Genomic DNA, 19253 nt, shown 5'->3' on the forward strand with positions numbered 1-19253 from the left:
CTCCCTCTCTCCTTGCCCCTCCCCTGCTCATTCTCTCTCTCTCTCTCTCTCTCTCTGTCTCTCCCTCTCTCAAAAATAAACATTAAAAAAAATGCCACTGCAAACACATGGATTCTGCTGCCTAAATCCTAAACTTCACCTATCAATGCTCCTATCTGTCCACAATCACCTTCCTCTAACATTCCCCTTAGCAGTGATTCGGCATTTCTGTAATTATCCTTAAGACCGCCACTTGGCCCAGCTCTCCCCATTTTCAGCAAAACATAACTTTGTCATTTCTTTGCTGAGAAAGTTGAGGCTTTCAGGAGAGCTCCCTCAACTGCTCACCCCTCCACTACAAACATTATCTTCATCCCCATTCATTCTTTCTCCTCCCTCTGTCACAGAAGATAAAGGTAGTCCCTCTTTTTCAAGGGCAAACCCAAGATCAACACCCAAACCATACCTTTTATTCCCTCCCTCCTGCTTCCTCCAAGACTCTGCTTCATCAAAAATCCTTGTTCTTTCCTATATCATTGACCTCGCTCCTTTCTGGTCTTAATATCCTTTAATCCATTAACACATACTCTCTTTCATCATTAGAAACCCTCCACTGATCTGAGTTTCCCACTAGCTACTATCCTGTCTTTCTTCTACTTTCTTATCCAAAGTTATCCACTCATTAACATCTGTATTCACTGAGTATAGTAATCACAACAATTCCAGAAAGGAGGAAGTATATGTATTATACAGACAGTAAACTGAGACCCAAAGTCCACACTAATAAGATCAACTTGGGGTTCTACAACACTCCCCCATAAGACTTGGAATTCATACTGGTCTAGCCTCCCCTACTTTTTAATAACCTTATGTTTCACTTAAAGCCGAAAGTAGAGAAAAGCAACATAGTGATTTCAAAGCAGGAGGTCAACAATATACACTAAGGGCTTACTCTGTGTCAGATAAATAATTTACAGGCATGCCAAAAAAGGGGGGGGGGAAATTTCGCTTTTTTGACTATGTCCAAAAAAACCCCCACAAAATTCTGATGAACTGTTACCAAAAATAAAAACAAAAGATTTTCTAAATTCTTAGATTTTCAACAGAACATGTTATTCTATTTGTTTAACTTCCCTTCATTTCTCAAACCACTGAAAATAGATTTAAACTCACTAAAACTGCTCTGGCAAATGCTCCCTATAATCTCCAGATCCACAAACCCAAAGAACACCCTTCAGTCATATACAACTGAATTTTCTGCTGATTTGACTGACATAATCTCTCTCTTCTTCTTTAATCTTGACTCCCTTGACTTCTGCATCACTCCACTTTCCTGGGATCCTCACTCCTTCTGACTGGGTTTTTCAATGTTTATTTATTTTTGAGAGAGAGAGAAAGAGAGAGAGAGAGAGAGAGAGAGAGAGAGGTCATATAGGGGAAAGGCAGGGGATGGGGGTTGGACAGAGGATCCAAAGCAGGCTTCAAGTTGATAGTAGCAAGCCAGATGTAGGGTTGAACTCATGAACCACAAGATCATTACCTGAGCTGAAGTTGGATGCTCAACCGACTGAACCACCCAGGTGCCCCATCCTTCTATTGTTTTTATTCAGATGTCTTATTTATAGTATATAAATTCAGGTGTAATTTTACCTCCACCAAACACTTCTCCACTGAAGGAAGACAATTTACTGATGAACATAACCCATACTTTCCTGCCCATTCTGTGTTTGAATTTGTTCATGTTGGTCCCTCCTCATCTCTACCTGTCCAAGCCTACCAATTCTTCATGGCCCAATTCTTCAGCAAAGCTTTCATTCATCTCCTGAGATTTTCTTTAGCTCCTTTGTACTCCTATAATTTTCATTGTAATTATCCTATAGAATGTTCATTCCTGCATATTCTCATTTATACTACCAGGTCAGGAGCTCTTTCTTCATGACTGCTATAGTACCCAGTGCCTAAAACCATGCTTGGCACATAGTAGGAGCTCATCATATTTTAGCTTCACATATTATTATTCATCATCTTTGCATTACTCAGATCTCTAGAACAGTAATATTTCTTAAATATTGTAAAATCAATTTAGAATTAATGAACTGATGCCCTAAGAATAAATGAATTCTCTTAGTAATAAAGAAGAACAGGTACAGGGCTCATCTCCCGTAGGTGGTAGAAAGGTAAAGAAAAACTAATCAACAATATTAAAGAAAATGACTAGGAACTCCAAAAGGAGAGAATAGAGAAAACTTCTAGTAATTCACAGGCATATTCTCTATTTTGTAAGTATATTTGAAATATAACACCTTCTTCTGCCAGTCACATGGGACAAAGGTATATTTTTCAAAGTGCAGATGATTCTGTCTCTTGACTCAGCCTGGCAAACACCAAAGCCAAATGGAATGGTGGTGCATTATCTAGTTGTGTTATCTAGATTTCTCCGAGCCTCCTTTTGCATAGGTAAAAGAGAACTAACTGTAAGAACAAAGGGAAAAATGATGAAAACTTTTCAGAGGTTGCTTTTCTAAAATGTATTCAAGTGGATACATCAAGGAAATTTACTATATAAAATAGCTAAATGTTTTTTGCATCAAGAAAAGATTTAATTAGTATCCTATTTTTGAATCATTTTACAAGAATAACCTTCTGCCAAAGTTTTCTGTGTTATGGCTTTTTGATGTGAGTAGCATTTCCTTTGAACTTTTGTCGTTTTTAGTACAGCCAATTCAACTGGCTTCTTTAAAGTGCTGTTTTTGGACAAATACAAGGGGAAATTAATCATAGTGCCCAAGTGATAGCCTGGGTATACTATTTCATTATTTTCAGTTTAGTCTGGAAAATATGTAACCAGTTTTTCACCCAGAGAGTAAAAATGTTCCAATTTATTAGAAAGTACTTGTTATTGGAAGTAGTCAGTGAGAGAAGAATAATAATGGAAACCATTCCCAGCTACTTCTATGCAGGCAATATTGGCCAGCTATTGTGCTGAAATGACAGGCTTGCATCTGCTAAGGTGTGGCTTGAAGAGCCTGGAAGATGTACCTCTCCAAAACATGGGTCATGGCATCACCAGTTCTAGATAAGACTCCTTAAAATGCCAAAATTCCTGAAAAGGGCAACTCCATCTCTAATACACATCAAGAGTGCACTGCAAGAGTTCACTGGATACCTGGATTGGCAAAGAAAACAGCAAATTTGCAAATTTTTCAAAGAGCCAATGTTAACAATAAAGGTCATGCTGTTTTAATGTTGGCTAAACAAATTCCCATAGACCACACAACAGATTCCAAAGACGGCAGACCACTGGTACCAGAAAACACACATAATTGTTTATAATGTCCAAAACCCTGGATATCAAGATGGAGAGAATACAAGAGATGAATACAAGAGTGAATTGCCATCTCCTCCTTGTCCCCAAGTCACTTCCAAGGTATTTCTCCTAAAGGCAGACTTGATCTTGGTCTATCTCCCTAATATTACAAGCCCCTTTTTTCTGTGTGTCACTCTACTTCTTTTGAGAAATAGTTCCAGTCTCTCCAAGGCTAAGCTGCTGCACAGCCCTCCTACTGAATATGAAGCCTCCCAAAGTTGTGTAGGGCCCAGACCGTGGCCATGTGGCACCCTTGCCCTTTGCCATTTTTCTCAAGATCCAGATCAACCAAACTTCAAGGCTCAGATCATACTCTACCACCTGGATGTGAAAGAAACCGTCCTCAATTTCTCTTACCTAAAAAAATGGTTTGGGCCCTGGAGTTCACACTGGAAGACTACTTGAAAGAAATTCTCAAGATGAAGAATAAATATAAAGGTCTTGTATCTTACCCTTGAACATCCCCAAGTGTAAATAATATAATGAGAGGAAGATTGAACTGAGAGACAAGGAATTTGGAAATAAGCAAATGTTAACTAAATTGCTATGCAACTTTGAGAAAGTCACATAATTTGTCAGAGTATCAGTTTCACATTTTTAATATAAATGAGGTGAATAAGACTCCTCAAAGATGCCTATTGGCCCCAATATCTTATATAATCTTGGAACAGTAGCTCCAGCCGTTCCATAAAGGGAGAGTAATGGGTGGCCTTTTGAAGGTCTGGAAGACAACTCACTAAATGTTCAAGCTGAATGGCATAGAGGCCTGAGCTGAAGGTAACTTACCTCTCAAGGTATATCCCTGCCTCTATTCACAGCGCCAGAACTTTACATAGATTTTTTTCTTATCTCTAGTCTGGCAAACCTGGCACACAGCTGCCACATTTGCACCAGCCCGCTCATATTTGCTAATGCCAACTGCCTTCCACTCTTAGCTACAGCACACATGCCCTCTCACATGACAATGCTAATAAAGGACAGGTTTCTGCTACAAGAACATAGATCTACAGCTCTAAATACAGGAACACTCTCATGTTAAACAAACCTAATATTTCAAAATCTGCATTTACAATATTTCAAAATATGCACTTACATATATATGTGTGTGCATAGAAATATACAGGGGGATTGGGGCGCCTGGGTGGCTCAGTTGGTTAAGCGGCCGACTTCGGCTCAGGTCATGATCTCGCGGTCTGTGGGTTTGAGCCCCCTGTCAGGCTCTATGCTGACAGCTCAGAGCCTGGAGCCTGTTTTGGATTCTGTGTCTCCCTCTCTCTGACCCTCCCCTGTTCATGCTCTGTCTTTCCCTGTCTCAAAAATAAATAAAACATTAAAAAATTAAAAAAAAAAAAGAAAAAAAAAGAAATATATAGGGGGATAGATTATTTGCTTTGCAAATGAATTCACCATGAAATTTCTTAAAATACCAGGTCCTTCATTTCTCTTTTCTTTCATTGCCTCCTCCACATATATCTTACACTTTTTACTTATTTCTTGCTGTTCAGGAATATATCTATTATGTAAGGTAAAGTATCCAGTATTTATAAAGTTAAATGGAGAGCAAAACGCATTTCTTTGGCACCTTCTGGCTAATTTACTTAATGTTCTGGGTATGTGGGCTTATATTTTGCATGCTTAGGCTCTGAAACCATATCTGGCAACACCATGAGTATAAAAGCCACAGGAATCTTAAATACCTTCCAGAGTCCACTATAATATAACAGCCTTCTATAGAAATTAGAATCTGGAAGAGCCACAGTCTTCAAACAAGTCACCATGCTTGGCGAGAAGGGAGCTGATGACATTGCATTGTGAAAATTTCCAAGACAACTATCATACCTTTCACTCAGGTCAATATCTGTCGATTGAGGGCAGCTTAAAAAGTTAGACTAATATATTCTGTCTCCTTACACAATAAATGTTAATAGACAAAACAATCATCTTTCTGGGAGTAGTGAAGCTATTTCCAATAATGGTGGTATTCTGGAAAATCTCATCTTTCCCAGTGAAATGTAAATGTGATTTTTCTCAGCCCATAAATGAGAAGTTCAATTGTGTTTGTTTCTTTGTTTAAAATTTGAGTTTTGTATGTTTTCTATTTCTCTTTTCCCCAGGGGTTTCCTTATCTGTGTGCACACACAGATGAGAACAGGAACAGATTAGGCTAGCCCACCCTAGTTTAGGGTAAGTTGCAAGTAATATCCCTGATGCAAATAGCACCAAACAAAGGTTTCATCTCATGCAATTGTTAGCATTCCCCTCAAGGCTCATACAGGCTAAGAGTCTAAAAAAAAAAAAAAAAAAAAAGGAAAACAGCAACTTCACTCTTAAGTCATTTTCTCCTCCAAAAAAAAAAAAAGAGATTTTTTCCCCCATTTTCAGAAACACAACTGTCCAGAGCTCAGAAACTCAAAAGAATCCCAACTCTCTCTTGGATCCCTAAAAGCATACATTTAAGGGGGACCTGGTTTATGGCAGCTACAGAAGCATGGTGAGGATGGCAGTGGAAAGAGCACTGGACCAGAATCAGGAGGACTAAGATGAGATCTGGACAAAGCATTAACCCTTCTGGGCCTCAACTTCCTCCTTATAAAATGTAGATAATAATACCCACATTTTTGTTGAAATCAAATGAGATAAAAGACTTTAAAGTGCTTTGTGAAAATATTACATGTTCACAATACCACGCTCTGCTCATTTGTGTGCATCTCAACTCTTGTGACGGTGTAGCAAATTAAACCTGAAAGTTATGAAAAAATGAGAAAAGAGTAAGGCTGGTTTAAACAAAGCTTTTTCTTTCACTCTCTTTCTCCTCCTCTCTTTGCTTGTATCTCTTTATCTCCCTTTTAATCTGCCTTTTAGAAAAAAGTAAAAGTAATCATTGATCTAAACTCCGCCCTCTAATAATCATGACTTTTCTATAGTTTTCAACCACAGTCAATGGTTAAATTAGATAACCTCACTGGTTACTAAGGACAGGATCCTGTGTTCATCATATTATGAAGAAATTGTCTGCTGCTAGAGAAGCTGGAAGTTGGAATCGACATCTATTCATTGATTCATTCATTCATTCATTCCACAAATATTTATTTGGTACAACTTTGTGGCAGGGATTTTGAAATTAATAAAAAAAACATAGCCCCTTTCCCTATGAAGTTCACAGTCCAGTGAGGGAGATGGATTCATAGTCTCTCACTTTTATAGCTTAGGAAGTAGAGACACATAGTTGAGAAAATTTGACTCTACCTGCAACTCTCCTTCCATTATACTGAGTAGCTGTATAAGGTCTTCTTTGGATAACTCCAAGGACTTCTTATTCTTTCGCTCGCTTTCTCCAGATGGTTTTAGGTGTCGTTTGACAGTTCCTGAGGCCATGACATCATCCTCCTTTCTGTTTGATTTATTCTTCTTTTTTGCATCTTCTGAGAAACTTTTATCATCAGCATTGCTGATGATAGAGGACTTGGGGCAGGAAAGATGCCCATTGGATGAACTTTCACCACCCTGGTTTCGGGATCTCATTCCCACCTACAGCACATGAAAAAAGAGAAGATGTTTTTACTACCAGTGAAATTATTTTTGTCTAACTACTTAGAAAATTTTAGCAGCTTCATAACATCACTAATAAATAAAAACCAAAAGATCAGTCCCAGTTAGCTTCCTTATAGCTTTAATGAATATCATTAAAATCATCAGGAAAAGGCTTTGATAGTCTTCAGAAAAAAGTGAAAATGTGATTCTAACCTGACAAACATCTCAAGCCAAGCAGTTAAGGTCAACAACAAGAGTGCTAAGTCATATTGATAGTATATATCTTTGATATGATGGATAAAAATGGTAATTTACCATTGTGGTCTTCCTCCCCAGAAACATTACCCAAGTCAATGAGAAAAACATCAGGCAGACCCCAATTGAAAGACATTCTACAAAACTGCTGAGCAGTAATCTTTAAAATGATCAAGGTCATCAAAAACACAGCAAGTCTGGCGTACCTGGCTGTCTCAGTTGGTAGAGCATGCAACTCTTGATAGGGTCGTGAGTCGAGCCCCACATAGGGTATGGAGCCTACTTTAAAAAAATACACACACACAGAGAAAATCTGAAAAACTGTCACAGCCAACAGAAACCTAAGGACACATGACAGCTAAATGCAATATGGCACCCTAGGTGGGACTCTGGAACAGAAAAAAGACATTATCAAGAAAAACTGAGGAAAATGAATAAAGCATGGGCTTTAGTCAATAATAACGTATCATGGGGCGCCTGGGTGGCTCGGTCGGTTAAGCATCCAACTTCGGCTCAGGTCATGATCTCACGGTCTGTGAGTTCGAGCCCCGCGTTGGGCTCTGTGCTGACCGCTCAGAGCCTGGAGCCTGTTTCAGATTCTGTGTCTCCCTCTCTCTCTGCCCCTCCCCTGTTCATGCTCTGTCTCTCTCTGTCTCAAAAATAAATAAACGTTAACAAAAAATTTAAAAAAAATAATAATAACGTAAAAAAAATAATAATGTATCAATATTGGTTCATAAATTATAATAAATGTACCATACTAGTGTAAGATGTTAACTACAGAGAAAACTGGGTATGGGATATATTGGAACCCTCAGTATTATGTTTGCAATAGTTCTCTGAATCAAAAGGTGTTATAAAATAAAACATGAATTTTTAAAAAAGTGATTCTATGGCTAAAATTAACAGCACAGGCAACAACAGATGTTATTATACCATATGTTAACTAACTTGGATTTATATATTAAAAATATATAAGTAAATAGATAATAGATAGATAGATAGATAGATAGATAAATTGTGGTTTGGGGGGAAAATAAAATAAAATAAAAAGTGATTCTAAATTAAGTCTATCAGAAAATTCAAACATCAAACCCTGCCAGGAACCAGCTGGATGTCACAATGTACAGAAAAATCCACATGGGGTGGAGGGGGCTTAAAATGGAGAGAGGAAAAGGGAAATTCAAAGGGAAGAGGGTGGTGTTGTTTTTAGTGATATGGAATTTTGTTTTTCCATAACCTCTTTTTCAAAATCAGGGGTTTGTTTTGTTTTGTTCTTTTTTGTGCCATTTATAGTAATAAGAATAAGAGCACAAAGAATTGGAGAAAACAGATCAATTTCAAAATAAAAAAATAAATATTTTTAGGTAAAGTAAAGAAAAAAGATAAAGCAGCAGGTAACTACTCCCGTGGGTAGCACATTTGGGTCTTTCCATTATGAATGCTTTCCAGATTCTCTGTCAGTCTCTGAGCAAAAGAACTTGACCGACAGGTATGTTACAAACAAACAAAATGAACTCAAAGCCTAGGACTCAAAGTGCAGGAAAGAGAGCTCTAATATCCAGGGGGCTGTACTACAAAATTTGCCTAAACCCTCAAATATAGTAGCTTAGCACATGCACTTATTTAAAACTCATAGTATAAATAGTCCTTCCCTTAAACAGCTAAGCAGCAGGATTTTCATTACTCATTCCAGATAAAATAGAGACCTGTTTTCTGAAAGTTAATTTCCTTTATGAACCCAACCATACTTAAGAAACCAAGGAAAGCTTTTCAAAACACTAGTTTATAATAGAAAAATAAATATAGTGTGATGTTTCTTTTCAGATAGTGCATATTCAATTCTCCCAACAAATCTTGAAATCTGCATTCATGCTCCTTTTTTGAACTGAACTCTTATAACCAAATGGACCCTGGTGTGTGTGTGTGTGTGTGTGTGTGTGTGTGTGTGTGTGTGTGCGCGCGTGTGTGTGTGTGAACTTTCTAAAGCACCCTGAATTTGAACAATATAAACTGAAGAGGGGCGCCTGGGTGGCTCAGTCAGTTGGGCGGCCGACTTCGGCTCAGGTCATGATCTCGCGGTCCTTGAGTTCAGCCCCACGTCGGGCTCTGTGCTGACAGCTCGGAGCCTGGAGCCTGGAGCCTGGAGCCTGGAGCCTGTTTCGGATTCTGTGTCTCCCTCTCTCTGACCCTCCCCCGTTCATGCTCTGTCTCTCTGTGTCTCAAAAATAAATAAACTTTAAAAAAAATTAAAAAAAAATAAACTGAAGAAATGGTTCTTAACACTGGCACCCTACTTTCTGATTCACTCAGTGATTGGTTCTTGAAATTTTAGAGCATCTTTTGTGTTTCCTGGTGAAGAAAGAATAGATGTATCTTTGTAATGGAAGCCAGAGCACTTCGGTGCAGACCTACTAGCTTCATCACAGTTTGTGGGCAGAGAGGACTGACTTAATCTCCCAGTCAAAAAAAAAAAAAAAAAGAGAGAGAGAGATAATGAATAGAAAGTTTTGAAGGGGAACAAAATACGCTTCTTTGACATATTAATTATTTAAGAAATGTTAGACACAGGTGAAGCTCTGAAAACTGAGAAGTTACCCTTTTGTAAGAAACATTAAACTTATAAGGGAAATCTCCATTTGTAAGGGTGTCTCCCTCTCTGTACCAAGAAGAGAAGAATGACTAAATTCCTAGAAAATCTTCTCAGTAGAGAAAGTAAGGACTTAAATCTGCACACTTTACCCTTATTCACGGTGCTTTTCCTGGTAACCTCCCAGGAGGTAACCTCTCACCCCCAAATCTTCTTTTGTCTTTAGCTGATGACATATTAAGGTGATGGCTTGAGACGTTCTCTCCCATGTATAGAAAAGGTATACATGTTACTAAACTTCTGTTTGTTTTTTTTCCTATTAATTTGTCTTTTTGTTATAGGAGTATATCAGCCAAGAACCTAAAAGCGTAGAGGGAAAATTGCCCAACAATTGCAAATTTAAGTTTTTACCTGCTATACAACATAACTAAGACACATGGGCTTCTCAAACTAAATTGTGACTCCCTACAACTCTATGCCACATGTGAATTCCTTTTATCTGAAATAATTTTCTCTATAAAATCTTAAGGCTCTTTGGGATGGTGCATCCGATATTGATTTGACAATGTCAATTTAGATGATGCATTAATAAAAAATTCCAGACAATAGCTCCCAAAGCACAGGAAGTAAGGTGGTGATGTTTTAAATATTATCATACATGGCCTTAATCATACACAGCATTTATATTTGACTGTAGCATGTGTTGGTGTCTTATTTCCCTGGACTTTTTATATCTTTTGTAGGATGTACAGCATTTGGGTATTCCCAAATTAGGACAAATGCCTAATTATCTATGTTATATGCATTTACTCAACCATATTTACAAATACACAGAAAGTGACCTTTACTTATTAAAACTATCTTAATATTTAGTATTTTCTAAAAAAATTTCAGTCTGACACATTTTGAAATAAATTATATTGTAGTATTAATAGATTTTACAGAATTAATGGAATTATATTCATTAATTTTGATATAGAAATAATCAGTTACAGAACTTACTACTTTTACACAAAAACCACATATTTTAGAATTATCTAATTATTTTATATCACTAATCAGCTCAAAATCTTGAGTTACCTATTCTCTTCTGTATTATTTCACTTTGATTAAAAATAAAAATCTCACGTGCTAGACCACGATGTTAATTCTGTATTAGCAAATATTTTTCCTCTGTGATACTGAAATTTCACTTTAATTGCTTTTCCTTTGATATGTGCACATGGATTTTAGCCATTTCTTAGTGATCCAAATAGGGTCTACTGTTTTTATCTCCACAATAAAGTCAGTAGTCAGTACCTATCCTATCTCAAGAATGTAAAAGCACTCAGAGATAAAAAACTAGAAATGTTTTAGGAAGGAAGTAGACACCATATACGAAAGAGAAAAACATAATCTATCAATAGTATAACCAAGTCTGCCATCAGTAATGTTCACTTTGTTTATTTTACTTATTTTTAAATTTTTTTATACATTTATTTATTTTTGAGAGACATAGTGAGACAGAGCACAAGCAGGGGAGGGACAGAGAGAGAAGGATACACGGAATTCAAAGCAGGCTCCAGGCTCTGAGCTGTCAGCACAGAGCCCGATGCAGAGCTTGAACCCACGAACCGTGAGATCATGACCTCAGCTGAAGTCGGACACTTAACCGACTTAGCCACCCAGGCACCCCACTTATTTATTTTTAAAGTTTACTTATTTTTTTTAGTAATCTCTACACCTAATGTGGGGCTTGAACTCATGACCCCAAGATCAAGAGTTTCATGCTCTTCCAATTGAGCCAGCCAGGCACCCCAATAATGTCCACTTTAAACTACTTTATTTTGTAGGTAGAAAATGTCAAGACAATAATGACTTCCATGTATCACATTTAGTGACAGTCATGCTCTTCCTTATTCTAACAGCTCTCACATATGTTTAAGTGCTACACAGTGTGCTAAGCATTTTATATATGGCATTTCATTTAGATTAACATTCACATAAACCCTGGGGAGGTAGGTGTTATTATTCTGTTTTATAGATATGCCACTGAGGTTGAAAGAGATTAAATATCTTTTTTCTGGATCACTCAACTACTCTTAGTGAATAGAAGAGCTGGGATTTGAACCCAGGTCTTATTCTATATACCTACTCACTATATGGCTTTCCTCCAAGTTCTTAAACACATGCAAATTTGTAGGCGTCAGGGAATGCCCTGTAAATCAGATGATCCAGAAAAATTTTCAAATGCTTATTAAGGTAATGCTTTTCACTTCACATTATAGAGTTGGAGAAATCCATTCATCTTCCACAGACACTCATGCAAAACTCACACCAGCAATTGAAATTAGTTTGCTAAGCAAAAACACTTTTGCTAAAATCATAAACTGTTGCAGAACTTGTGAAATGATGAATCATTTTTAAACCTTCCCAAGAAGCAACCTGGCTAAATATTAAGGATACAGGTTATGAAAACAGGATGTGAAGTCTGAACAGGGATCATTTGTGTTAAAAGCCCTGGAGCCGAACAATAGTAAACATTTAATCATAATTGGCCAAATCCTGCCCATTGTGTTTACAGAAATATCAGGTAGGTAACAGAAAAGGCATCTGGCACGCTGTAGGCTCTCAATAGTTGGTTGAATGGCTGCCAGTTTGGGACATATAGACAAAAAATTTCTGAAAGAAGCCAAAAATACTTTTGCTTTACCCCAGTACACATCCTTTGAAGAAAGTTCTCCTTAAGTAAAAGGTATAAACTGAAACTTCACATCAGATTTGTAACCATCCCGCCCTTTTGTATGAATCAGTGTTATCTGGGGCACAAATTCCTCTTTTAATAAGTAAATTACCTTAACACAGTTCAAGAAATACACTTACTTTTCCTTTCATAGTAATTAGTCAGCAATACTTTGCATGGAATTTGCTGACTAGAGTGTGAAAAGAAATACCAAATATTTCATACCTTCCTCTTTTATCTACGGCCATCCCTCTTCTTCGTCCCCCGCCCCCCATTATATTGGGAAATCACCAGAGCATACTGTCAGATGAATAATATCCTAGGAATCAGAAAATGTTTATAAAGACTTTAAGCCATTTATGCTGAAGTAACAAGTATTTCTAGAGCATTTGAACAAGGAAAAAACAAAAAAAGTCTACAGCAATGAAATACCCATTCTAGTGCCTACCTTCATTAGCTTCTGCAAGTCTTGACCCTGAATTTTCCTCTTCCCTTTTCTCACTCTTGCTCTTGCCTCCTTTCAGATTTGTCTTTTCACGTTACGATTCAACCTTGGCTGCAATACTCCCCATCCCTACCACCAAGAGAATTTTTTTTCTGTATAAATTAGGTTTTGGCATATTTCCTATGCTTCTCATGTATCCAGCCTCTGTCTGTTTCTATTTTATCTATATACTTTTCCAAGAACTTACCTAGTGCATAGGGTGAGATGTCACAATAATTTTATTCATACAATTTCTATTTTTAAATTATTTTATAGAATTATAAGGAAAAATTATAGTACATAGTAAAAAGGAAAGCACACAATTACAGAAAAGCCTACTTTTTACAGTGTGGCCTGGCAAAAGGCCTGCTGTAAGTGGGGCCTCCAGAACATTAGCATGGAACTGTCCTGGTTCTTTCTGTTGGACATAAATGACAATATCCCAAACGCCCAAAACTAAAGGCAAAAGAAAACATCTGTTCTAGTTTTACGTGAATTTTAAAATGTAAAAGACCCATCAAATCAACTAGTTTATTCTCTACCAATGCCAGAGTACTCCCTCTGCATATCTTATTTACTTGGTTAAGTCTAATTATAACTAGCTCAACTCATGAAATGTTTAAACATTTCTCATGAGATGATCATTCATTCTAGTGACACAAGCTGTTCACAAGTGTTCCTAAGTTTACTCTTAAATTTCCTTTATGATTTTCTTTCATTTTCTTCATCCTATTTAGAAAGAAGCCATGTTAAATGATTTTTCACTGCCCATTATCTATACTCATAAAATCTTCAAAATAACCAAGGTTTTTTGTTTAAGTAAGGTATTTTCATTCTACTAAGACAGATATATCCAGACCAACTGAAAATTCTTCTACATAATGCCACAAAATGTTAGAATTCAAGAAAGGGGATTCTCTTGGAGTCATTGCAGTGATGTTGTAGTCAAAAGTTCAAGGAAAATATTATAACTGTAGCAAAATATTATTCTACCCTAGCCTAAAACCATGGTGAAATATTTTATAGATTTCTGTTTAATATCCTTCAAGGAAGATAAAAGCAAACCTGAAAAAAGTTTCCAGAAAAAAAATAATAAAATAATAGATCAGGGAACTGCCATGAAATAAATATTTCATAATTGGATACTTGAGTCTAAATGAATGTACAATGTGAGGGTTTTAAAACTTTGAATGCAAAATAGGATGACCTGCCTTGCCAACTGTCAGTTTACCTCTTTATACTTCTATTATCCTAACAAGTTTGGGGTTTGCTGTTGTTGTTCTTTTCACTTCCTTCACAGAAATAAGGGTACTGTCAAGGCGCTTGGGTGACTCAGTCGGTTAAGCCTCCAACTTGGGTTCAGGCCATGACCTCATGGCTTGTGGGTTCGAGCCCCACATCAGGCTCTGTGCTGACAGCTAAGAGTCTGGAGGCTGCTTCGGCTCCCCCCTCTCTGTGTCTCCCCTCTCTCTCTGCCCCTCCCATGTTCATGTGTCTATCTCTCTCTCTCTGTCTCTCTCTCTCTCTGTCTCTGCCTCTCTCTCTCTCTCTCAGAAATAAACATTAAAAAAATAAAAGAAAAAAAGAAATAAGGGTACTGTCAATTGTATAAAATAGAAAAGCATTTAACTATCTAGAAATATACTATTTTATAAAGAAACGATGACATAATGACATCACATTTTTCTGGCATTTTCAACATTAATGACTCATTCTTGAACCTCAAATACATTTTAAGTATTTTTATATTTATAATACTTATTATTGTAATTCTCATGTCACTGTTCTACTAGACATAGTATATAATACATAGTCATTGATTACCAAGAAAGAATAAGGCCTAAAATGTAAGTGATTAAGACAACGCTTTGGTTTTCTGGTTAATTTTCCTTATATTCTTTCTACTCGAGCCCTACAGTTTTTTCAGACATTTTAACAGTACCTATGGCCTCTAAAAAGTGTTACTATTTAGTTTAATTAAAATTGCTAGGGGCGCCTGGGTGGCTCAGTCGGTTAAGCGGCCGACTTCGGCTCAGGTCATGATCTCACGGTCCGTGAGTTCGAGCCCCGCGTCGGGCTCTGTGCTGACAGCTCAGAGCCTGGAGCCTGTTTCAGATTCTGTGTCTCCCTCTCTCTGACCCTCCCCCATTCATGCTTTGTCTCTCTCTGTCTCAAAAATAAATAAACATTAAAAAAAGAAAATTGCTAAACATTGGTTTTATCATGTGACAAAGAGAACATCTCTGGAAAATTACCAGACTCCTGCTTAGCTGGAACCAGAATTCCTTCCTGCATTTCATCACTCCTGGAACGGTCCAGCCCCAGAATAGTATAAGAATCAGTCATTTCCCTTCCACTAACAAAAGATCTATCTGTAGACAGAAAGACAAATACCTTAGACTATATCTCAGCAGTCTATAGTTGATGAATTGTTCTTAGATATTACGTCTATTCACAGAAATAATAACTGACATTTACTAAAGAGCTTATTATGGTCTCAGCATTGGGTTAACTACCTGACATATATAGCATCTTTTCATGAAATTCTGATAACAATCCATAAAGCAGGTACTATAATTATTCCCCCTATAAAGATAAGGAAAATGAGGCTTAGAGAGATTTAGACATTTGCCCAAAATAACATGGCCAAGTACCTGGGAAAGCCTGAGCTAGAATGCAAGCCTGCTTGGATTCTCCTTATGCAGGGGGAAATCTGAACAGAAGCTTTTCCCATCATACCGGGACTACTGCAATACAAATGAATCCATAGCCACACTGTTATGGAACTGAAAGTTCAGTCTCAGGGTATTAACATCCACTAAATAGTCCCAAACAACAATAATTAATTCAGAATCCTACTGTTCCAGCGGATATTTTTCTCTAAGTTCTACTGGTGTCATACCTTATTCTTAAGACGACATTCTCTTCCCCCACTGCTCCCCTTATGCTGCCTCTACTTCTCAGTGTTTGAGGTTTTCAACAAAGCTGAAGAGGAACTTTGCCCTTGCACCGTTGACTTCTAATTTTTGAATTGAAAAAGTAACTAAGACTCCAGGAGCATGACAATTGTTTTACGACTGGATATGAATCAAAAAGATTTGTTTAATTAGGCAAATTTTAAAAAATTCTAGTTTGCTCAGTAGTTGATTGCTTTAGTAAGCCAACTAACTGGACAAGTTTTCTCTTAGAAAAAAATGCCTTTCTGCAGCAACTATTCGTAAATAATTTTATTGCATTTGCAAGAAATGTGAGGCAAATCACAACTGCTGGTCAATGTCAACAAGATGGGTTAACTTCCACGAGGAGAAACACATGCAGTGGTCTGGACATCACTGCTTCGTGCTACCAAGGGAGAAGACGAAATACTGCATGGATCGCCCCATCTGTGTGCCTATGATGACTTCATGTGTTCTAATTGCCTGCCCATATGTCAATTGTATTCAGGTGTCCTTTAAATGCCTTTTCTTTTCAGTCTGTAGATCATTTCTTAACATAAAAGAGCAAATTAAAATCTGTTGTAATGTAGTGAGTCATGGGTTGTGTCTGTTTTGAACTCTTCCTGACTTCTGTCTTTTCTAATTACCCCTGAACATCCCTCATCTTGGGCTAGATCAGAGTATAGGGAGCCTAAATTGAAAACAGAGCACAGCTACTTTATACACCAAGCAAGAAAAAAGTAGAAGATATTTCTGTTGAATCACATTCTATGAATGCAACAGAAGCCACGTAATTGTCAGAGATATTTATCTGATGTTTACAGCTTCTTATCAGTCTGATACTGTGTGAGGAGGCTATGAATTTTACATCAATCATCCAATCTTCATAAAGCTTGGTTGCCATGTGAATACAAAGGCTGGTAAAAAGAGTAAATAGAACTTTGTGATTAGCTAATTATGATGCATCAGGAATCTAACCCATAGAAAATGTCATGCTACCATAATACACAAGTTTCAGACACTGTGTGGGCAGGAAGTATGTAAGAAAATGTCACCGGGGCGCCTGGGTGGCTCAGTCGGTTAAGCGTCTGACTTCGGCTCAGGTCACGATCTCGCGGTCTGAGAGTTCGAGCCCCGCGTCGGGCTCTGGGCTGATGGCTCAGAGCCTGGAGCCTGCTTCCGATTCTGTGTCTCCCTCTCTCTCTGCCCCTCCCCCTTGACTCTGTCTCTCTCTGTCTCAAAAATAAATAAAAGTTAAAAAAAATAAATAAATAAAAAATAAAAAAAAAAAGAAAAGAAAATGAGTCACCACCTTTTGGAATAATGGCCCCAAACCACTTCTTTTTCTCCACCTTCCAGCCGTGCTACCTCAGCATACCCCAACCCCACAGAGGACCTTAAGGGGTCCCACAACATCATACAGCAACATCCTTAGCATGTGTTTTCCTAACATGCTGAGTCCTCCTGGAGATGTCTGTCATTAGCCCTAAGGAATCAATAAAGCCATGTCCCCAGTGCTAACCCCACATTCACTTATTCCATAACCCTGGATAAGCTACTTCACTTCTCCAACTGGTAGCTTTCCTATCTGTAAAATGAGGATAATAATGTTTGTTCTACCCACTACGTATATGTGAAATCATAATGCCTATTCTACTCTGAATGTATGTGAGAATATTTACTAGTGGTAGTAATGCAGGAAGTATTCATCTGAGGCAGATTAACTACTGAGATCATCCAACACCTCTCAACACCCCCATATAGCTACCACCAGAGACAGACACTTTACTTTCAGCTGTGGTTGTCTAGCACAGGAGTCAGCCACTTTTACTGTAAAGAAGTAAATATTAAATATTTGGGATTTTGCAGGCCTTTTGGTTTCTGTTGCATTTACTCAATTCTGCTGTAGCCACAGACAATACATCAACAGATGGGCGTGGCCACCTTTGACCCCTAGCCTCTAGTTTGCCAACCCCGATTAGACTTGGTGACAATTATAATTAGTAGGTGCATTTAAACTGGGAGAAATGGAGCTGGATTCTGCTACTCCCCACTCCCTCCCCCAGTTTACAGTCATTAGAAAAATGGCTGAAAATAAGAACGAAGAAAAAAAATGAGGGAAAAGATAATACAGTAGACATGCCATCTGCCTGTCTATCTATCCTCTTCTTCTCCTCCAGATAATTTGAAGATCATAAATATAAAAAGTTCCTTCACAATGTTTGAGGAATCTAAGGTGGGAGAACATGATATACTACAATTTGAGAGTAGGATTCCCACTGGCATCAGTCATGCCATGGGATATGCAGACAGATGATAGAGATTGAGCAGCATGTGTGCATACAAAGGGGGTAATAGAGACTGATACCCACTAAGTATAAGATATACAAGTGGCTGAGTGCCCAGCAAGGGTAGAAGGTATCTTGGAGAGATGCTCCTAGAAGAGTTACCAAGGCAGAGGGCTTCAAAGCACACCACCCAAAGAGAGGATGCGACAAAAGGCATAGCTACATTTCAGGGAATCTGTAACACCTATGAGAATTATGGTAGGATTCTAAGACAGCAGGACAGACAGGAGGACACTTACCCAGAAAGAGCTGTGGCCACTACTTTTACCTGAAGCCAGGCTGGGAGATGACAAGAGAACATAGGTAAGATGGCTTTATAAAGCATGTGATCCATGCAATTGCACAGAGCCCTGCACTCAGTTTAATGCTCTGCTGTTGTTGTCTTGAAATCCTTCATCATTTTTGAACTAGAGGCCACACATCTCCATTATGCACTGGACCCTCTAAATTACGTGGCCAGGGGCGCCTGGGTGGCTCAGTCGGTTAAGCGTCTGACTTCAGCTCAGGTCACGATCTCGCAGTTTGTGAGTTCGAGCCCCGCGTCGGGTTCTGGGCTGATGGCTCAGAGCCTGGAGCCTGCTTCCGATTCTGTGTCTCCCTCTCTCTCTGCCCCTCCCCCGTTCATGCTCTGTCTCTCTCTGTCTCAAAAATAAATAAACGTTAAAAAAAAAATTAAAAAAAAAAAATTACGTGGCCAGTCTTGACTGCAGCAGGGCAGTCAATGTGAGCCAGATATTGGAGTTTCTCCCACCCTGTTACTGCCACCAACCTAGTCATGTTAGCAAACTTCTTACTGTGAAGTTAGTAAGTCTGCCTCCCACAGATGAAGCACAGTGTTTGTGTGATACCCCAAAATGTGGAGGAAGGGAGCTTGAGAGGAGGGAAAGGAAAGACTGAAATAGAATTCTGATTTTTTTCTAGGACTGAGCTATATATATCGACTTTAATTTAAAAGGAAAGAGAAAGAAAGAAAGAAAGAAAGAAAGAAAGAAAGAAAGAAAAGAAAAGAAAAGAAAAGAAAAGAAAAGAAAAGAAAAGAAA

The 19253-nt window shown here is 38.0% G+C and overlaps 1 protein-coding gene across 5 annotated transcripts in view; it reads right to left on the reverse strand.

The window, feature by feature from the left end:
* The window catches only part of FILIP1 (filamin A interacting protein 1), a 189324-nt gene that overhangs the window by 102561 nt on the left and 67510 nt on the right, over window positions 1-19253 (reverse strand). For all 5 annotated transcript variants that reach the window (XM_049652889.1, XM_049652891.1, XM_049652890.1 and 2 more), the window contains exon 2: window positions 6593-6874. In XM_049652889.1, coding sequence (XP_049508846.1) covers window positions 6593-6868 — 276 coding nt within the window. In that variant the 5' untranslated portion in view covers window positions 6869-6874. The remainder of the gene's footprint in view (window positions 1-6592; window positions 6875-19253) is intronic.

Source organism: Panthera uncia (assembly GCF_023721935.1).
Source record: "Panthera uncia isolate 11264 chromosome B2 unlocalized genomic scaffold, Puncia_PCG_1.0 HiC_scaffold_24, whole genome shotgun sequence".
Classification (NCBI taxonomy): domain Eukaryota; kingdom Metazoa; phylum Chordata; class Mammalia; order Carnivora; family Felidae; genus Panthera; species Panthera uncia.